The sequence below is a fragment of the Lampris incognitus genome, chromosome 6, assembly GCF_029633865.1.
Source record: "Lampris incognitus isolate fLamInc1 chromosome 6, fLamInc1.hap2, whole genome shotgun sequence".
NCBI classification, from domain to species: domain Eukaryota; kingdom Metazoa; phylum Chordata; class Actinopteri; order Lampriformes; family Lampridae; genus Lampris; species Lampris incognitus.
In genome coordinates, this window is record NC_079216.1 from 28,700,905 (window position 1) to 28,707,973 (window position 7,069).

The 7,069-nt window shown below is 43.5% G+C and overlaps 1 protein-coding gene across 1 annotated transcript in view; it reads left to right on the plus strand.

Moving 5' to 3' along the window:
* si:ch211-216l23.2 (uncharacterized protein LOC565061 homolog) overlaps positions 1-3,602 on the plus strand; it is an 80,428-nt gene extending 76,826 nt beyond the window's left edge. Inside the window, exons 8-9 of the mRNA XM_056282734.1 lie at positions 2,535-2,783; positions 3,184-3,602. Coding sequence (XP_056138709.1) covers positions 2,535-2,783; positions 3,184-3,221 — 287 coding nt within the window. The 3' untranslated portion in view covers positions 3,222-3,602. The remainder of the gene's footprint in view (positions 1-2,534; positions 2,784-3,183) is intronic.
* The last annotated feature ends 3,467 nt before the right edge of the window (positions 3,603-7,069 follow it).

The window sequence follows — 7,069 nt, forward strand, 5'->3', positions numbered from 1 at the left end:
GATATGCTATCTGATGGCTGCACCTCTTCATTGCATTTTGTAGCTTCTACAATGCGTAGATGAACCTCATCTATCCAAGCCTTAGCCCTCACTGCAAAATCCCTGAAGGCGTTTACCTTGGGTTCAAACCAGTTAGCTTGATCTTTGTTCATTTCTTCTTCAGAAATTTGTTTAAGTATCCCTTTAACATTGGCATGCAATTCACAAAACTCCCCAAACAGCCTGTTGAACGCCACCATTCATTTGGTTTGAATTAATATCGTCCATTAATCGGTGTATCTGATTCATTTTACCTATTGTCATAGCTAGCTTGGCCTTCCATGAGCTAACGACACATTGCAACCTTTCTTCCACTGCCTTAGCTGTGACATTCACCACCCTTGGCTTCACAACTGTAGCTGAATCTTCAACTCCGTGCTCCATAATTTATGCACCAGCTGGCTTAAATCTGATGACGGTGTGACGGTTCAGAGTCTAATAATTACCGTCCACAAAGTAGCATGGCTAACCACAAGAAACTGTATATTTCCTTTTATGATGATGTCGGGCTAGTCCACTAGCTAACACTTGGGAACAGATGGCGCCTTTAGTATATATGGAGAGTTGAGAATTGAACTTTATTCACAGCCACCGTATCTTGAATTAGTTGTAATTCTTCTTTCCTTGTGGTTTTAAACCCTTCAACAAATGTCCGTCATCCAATTGGAGCAGTGTTTCTTAATGAATGTGGGGGTTGAAGCTTAATGATTGCCTGGACTTAACTCGTGTACGTTAACTTAAGAAGGAAAAAAACTTCCACAGGACTCTAATGTAAGAAAGGATAAAACAAGTATTTTATTCCACAGTTTGTCATATCTTCTTACAGGAATGTTCGAGGTTAAGTTCTCCTTAATCAGCAACTGTACCACGGTAAGAAACACGTGTGGCTCGGTTGCTACTTGAGCCTCAACTTCACAAAACAAAATGTGTGCTCTCCTGAGTTCCCTTTGTAAACTCACAAGACCTATCCCTTAAAGTGACTGTAACCTAAATCACCGTTCTAACAGAAAGTTCACATAGTGTTGCCTTTCACAAACTATCGCGCTTACATCAACATGAATTAAATCAAATGATTATTAGCTGACTTTTAACAACTACTATTAATTAACTTATTCAATGAAATCACTTATTTATCTCAGTTTACGTAAGCTATTAATCCAATACAGACTGCACTTATTTATAGAACTAAACATATATAAACGTAACTTGGCTCCCAAAGTCCTGATTAGCGGATAAGGAGCGGGTACAGGGAACATTTTCTGCCTCCATTGACAGCACCAGAAAGTTTGACCAAATATTATAAAAAGTGTTCTGAATTAAAGTGGCTGATAGCCACTTAAGTCAGGCTAACAAAAAGTATTTGTTACCTGCTCAATAAAGACATGAAAAGCTCAATCTGCTCATGGCTTCAGCAAGAAAATGCCTCAACGGGGCAATATTGGCAGTGCTGTGCTACATTAGTTCACATATCACATGTCGGGGGTCTTAAACTTACCAATTTTCAACCCTGATTCATGAAAAGAAAAAGAAAAAATCTCATGACCTCAAATTGCAATGCCAATTTGAGGTCATGAGATTTTTGGCTTGTTAAGTCCAAATTTAAATTTTTCTGAAAGGAGTAATCTATTAGTATATCTTGAATTGAGCAACAGTTTTTAAGTCCAATACTGATCTGTCAGTCTGTATCATAACCACATGTCTGAAGCCTTAAACAATTTGTTTTGCACAGTCCCCGCTGATTTGTTATTGGCAAACCTTATGCTAAAACCTAATCAGTTGGTGTCGTATTTGGTTTGAATGAAAACTTGCATACACATGGCTCTCCATGACATGTTTGACTAAAATCTATTGAGTGTTTTAGTCTACATTGAAGTGAAGATCTCATAGTTAATCTATGATTTTGTTTAATGTTTCTTGCCAAAGCACCCCTCACCCCATTATTCTTTTTGGGATTCATGAATGAAATGTCAGAATCTTGAAAAAACTAAATTAATGGCGTCCGGGTGGCGTGGTGGTGTATTCTGTTGCCTACCAACATGGGGATTGCTGGATCAAATCCCCATGTTACCTCTGGTTTGGTCAGGCGTCCCTACAGACACAATTGGCCGTGTCTGCCGGTGGGAAGCCGGATGCGGGTATGTGTCCTAGTCGCTGCACTAGTGCCTCCTATGGTGTGGGGGAATGGGGGGAAACTCCTCACTGTCAGATGAAAAGAAGTGGCTGGCGACTCCACATGTATCGGAGGAAGCGTGTGGTAGTCTGCAGCCCTCCTTGGATCGATAGAGGGAGTAGAGCAGCGACCGGGACAGCTCGGAAGAATGGGGTAATTGACCGGATGCAATTGGGGAGAAAAGGGAGAGAAAAAAAAATCCACAGGAAAAAAAAAAACTCAATTCATACAATTTGGAAACAGGCTCAATGTGTGAAAGGTTATATTTACTCATTAAAGATTAAATTCAAACCTTATGTCATGTCTTTCTCATGTCTGATGCTAGGCTCCTATCCCAAGAGTAAACCTCCTCCTCTGTTGTCTTTGCAACGGGCCCCTGGCCCCTCTCATGGGGCCCCAGCTCCATTAGGCCCCTCTCCTCGTGGGCCACCCTCTTCACACAGCTCCTATGGTTCTCCTCTGCCCCGTGGAGCTCCACATCACCATGCTTCACTGTACCAACCTGGCCCTCACGGACCCAGAGGAACGCCTCCGTCTCTCAAGAGTCTACGTCCACATGCCCCACTGGTTCAAGGTTGGTGACATTCAGTATTTCTGTTAGGCCTGTTATTTCACACCTTTTCTCTCGAACATGGGAGTTAAAAGGATTTTTTAATATAATCTTTATTTTTCCATCTGGACCACAGCCCTGAGAAGGATACCGTTGCAATTTTCCCACTTTACAATAAGCGTTCCTTTTAGATACATACTCTTGAATAAGTTGGAGAAATCGAAGAAATTCCCCTACATCAAGAGTCCTAATAACACAAAGTACTTGTTAGCAGTATAGTAGAATTCAGAAGTTGGGGAGCAGGACTTTTTAAAGTAGAGGATAACCTGAAAGATTTCTTTTCACAATACCTTGTCATGCTTGTCATCTCTGTCCAATTCCGCTTTCCTCATTCACCTCTCTGCCTCTCTTGCCTTCTATTCAGGCGGCCCTCCTCCACGACCCAATGGACCCCGCCGCTAAGAAATGACAAGAGATAGTGACACACACAGAGTGACAGTGTTCTGAATAGCTCACGTCACCAGAGCAAATTATATTTGTTCTTTGCAGTTGTGAAGGAGTGCAGGATCTGCACTCGTAGGATCTGCAGATCTAGGATCTCATAAACCACCCTCACTTCAGAGCTGCCAACATGTTAGCTCTCGTGATTTTTTTGTTTTTACTTACTCTCTGTGAGGAAGAGGATCTTGCAAAAGAACCTGATGAAGTATTCTAATGTCTAAAAATTTTAACTGTATGTTGGTTTTTTAATTAAAATCCTGCCACCATCACTGCTTATCATCTTGGATATTCAATGTCCAGTGTCCCACTTAGTTCTGCCTAGCCCGTATAGCAAGTGTTACCTGAATTCTTGTTGTTCACATCTTTACTCATTATAACATTTTCTTTTCAGCACACACAGACTTCATACTACTGAAGTGCTTGCTTCAAGGTTTAAACAGCACAGCTAATAAACAAAGGGAACCCACTGTTTTATAGCTGAACTTAATTAGCCTCTGTATTTTTTACCTCGTTCACTGCTTCCAACCCCTGGTCATTGTGGCTCCATAGCCAAGGGTAAGGGTGGTGTTTAGCGATTTTTAATCCCCAGTGTCTGCAAGTACTAATTTTTTGCTTTTATGCAAATCTCTCACCAGTGAACAATCTGTTCAAAACCTTTGTAAGTAGATGGTAGGCAGCTGAATTCTAGATTTAATTGATGGCTCCCCCTGTTGGCCTCAAAGTGCAACCATTTTAAAAGACCTGAGGTGAGTTTTCAGTTTTTGAACATGAATGACATTCTGAGTGTTAAGAGACCTCTGTATTTTAGAGTCAACTTTGAAGGTAATTTTTTGAAAAGATGTATTGTCACCCTTTTGACACTAGGCTGTTCAAAGCAGCTTGCTTGCTTCAGAATCTACTACTACTTTCAGCTGCTCCCATTAGGGGTCGCCACAGCGGATCATCCGTTTCCATCTCTTCCTGTCCTCTGCATCTTCCTCTGTCACACCAGCCATTTGCATGTCCTTCTTCACCACATCGATAAACCTCTTTGGCCTGCCTCTTTTCCTCTTCCCTGGCAGCTCCATATTCAGCATCCTTCTCCCAATATACCCAGTATCTCTCCGCACAGGTCCAAACCATCTCAATCTTGCCTCGCTTGCTTTGTCTTCAACCAGTCCAGCCTGAGCAGTCCCTCCAATATACTCGTTCCTAATCCTGTCCTTCGTCACTCCCAATGAAAATCTCAGCATCTTCAATTCTGCCACCTCCAGCGCTGCCTCCTGTCTTTTTGTCAGTGCCACTGTCTCCAAACCATATAACCTAGCTGGTCTCACTACTATCTTGTAAATCTTCCCTTTACCTCTTGCTGGTACCCTTCTGCCGCAATCTCTCCTGACACTCTTCTCCACTCACTCCACTCTGCCTGCACGCTCTTCTTCACCTTTCTTCTGCACTCACCATTACTTTGAACAGTTGACCCCAAGTATTTAAACTCATCCACCCACCTTCATCATCTCTACTCCTTCTATCCTCACCATTCCGCTGTCCTCCCTCTTATTCACGCATATGTATTCCGTCTTGCTCCTACTGACCTTCATTCCTCTTCTCTCCAGTGCATACCTCCACTTCTCCAGGCTCTCAACATCCTGCAGCCTTCTCTCGCTACAGATCACAATGTCATTCGGGAACATCATAGGCTACGGAGTCCCCTGCCTTATCTCGTCTGTCAACCTGTCCATCACCATTGCAAAGAAGAAAGGGCCCAGAGCTGATCCTTGATGTAATCCCATCTCCACCTTGAACCCATGTGTCATTCCAACTGCACACCCTTCAACTGTCACATTTCCCTCATACATATCCTGCTCCACTCCTACATACTTCTCTGTAACCATACCTCCTCTCACAGCACCTTGTCATATGCTTTCTCTTTCTAAATCCACAAAGACACAGTGTAACTCCTTCTGACCCTTCTCTATACTTATTCATCAACACTCTCAAAGCAAACATCGCGTCTGTAGTGCTCTTGTGGCATGAAACCATACTGCTGCTCACTAATCGCCACCTCTCCTCTTAACCTAGCTTCTACTACTCTTTCCCATATCTTCATGCTGTGGCTTACCAACTTTATACCTCTGTAGTTGCTACAGTTCTGCACATCACCCTTATTCTTGAAAATCAGTACCAGTATGCTTCTTCTCCACTCCTCAGGCATCCTTTTCCTTTCCAAGATTGTGTTAAACAATTTAGTTTAAAAAATCCACTGCTATCTCTCCTAAATACCTCATGCCTCCACACGTATGTCATCTGGACCAACTGCCTTTCCACTCTTCTTCCTCTTCATAGCTGCTCTCACTTCCTCCTTGCTAATCCACCGCACTTCATGATTCACTATCCCCACATCATCCAACCTTCTCTCTCTCACTTTCTTCATTCATCAACCCTTCAAAGTACTCCTTCCACCTTCTCAACACACTCTCCTCGCTTGTCAGCACATTTCCATTTCAATCCTTGATCACCCTAACCTGCTGCACATCCTTCCCTGCTCGGTCCCTCTGTCTATCCAATCGATACAAGTCCTTTTCTCCTTCTTTACTGTCTAACGTTTCATACAACTCGCCATACGCCTTTTCCTTTGCCTTTGCCACTTTTCTCTTCACTTTATGCTGCATCTCCTTGTACTCCTGTCTACTTTCTTCATCTCTTGGAGTATCCCACTTTTTCTTTACCAGCCTCTTCCTCTGTATACTTTGCTGTACTTCCTCATTCCACCACCAAGTGTCCTGGCCTTCCTTCCTCTGTCCAGATGACACACCAAGTAAATTTCTAGCTGTCCCCCTCACTATTTCTGCAGTGCTTGCCCAGCCATCCAGCCACTCTTCACTACTAACCAGTGCCCGTCTTAACTCCTCCCTGAATTCCACACAACAGTCTTCCTTCTTCATCTTCCACCATTTGATCCTTGGTCTCCAAAGTCATCCTATAGACCACCATCTGATGCTGCCTAGCTACATTCTCCCCTGTCACCACCTTGCAGTCTCCAATCCCTTTCAGATCGCGCCTCCTTCATAAGCTATAGTCCACCTGTGTGCACTTCCTCCACTCTTCTACATCACCCTGTGTTCATCCCTCTTCTTGAAATATGTATTCACCACAGCCATTTCCATCCTTTTTGCAAAATTCATCATCATCTGTCCTTCCTTATACCTCTCCTTGACACCATACCTACCCATCACCTCCTCATCACCTCTGTTCCCTTCACCAACATGCCCTTCTAGTCCCCTCCAATCACCACTCTCTCCTCCTTAGGTACACGCTCCATCACTTCATCTAACTCACTCCAGAATTTTTCTTTCTCTTCTATCTCCCACCCAACTTGCGGGTCGTATGTGCTGATAACATTCATCAACACACCCTCGATTTCCAGCGTCATATTCATCACTCTGTCTGACACGTTCTTCATCTCCAACACGCTCTTGACATACTCTTCCTTCAGAATTACCCCTACCCCATTTCTCCTCCCATTCGCACCATGGTAGAAGAGTTTGAACCCACTTCTGATGCTCCTGGCCTTACTCCCCTTCCACCTGGTGTCTTGCACACACAGTATAGCTACCTTTCTTCTTTCCATCATATCAGCCAGCTCTCTCCCTTTACCAGTCATAGTGCCAACATTCAAAGTTCCGACTCTCACCTCCACACTCTTTTTTGATTTTGAGATGATTTATTGATCCCCGTGGGGAAATTACACTCAGCATTTAACCCGTCCTAGCTGTGTAGCTAGGAGCAGTGGGCAGCCACCGTGCAGCACCCGGGGACCAACTCCAGTT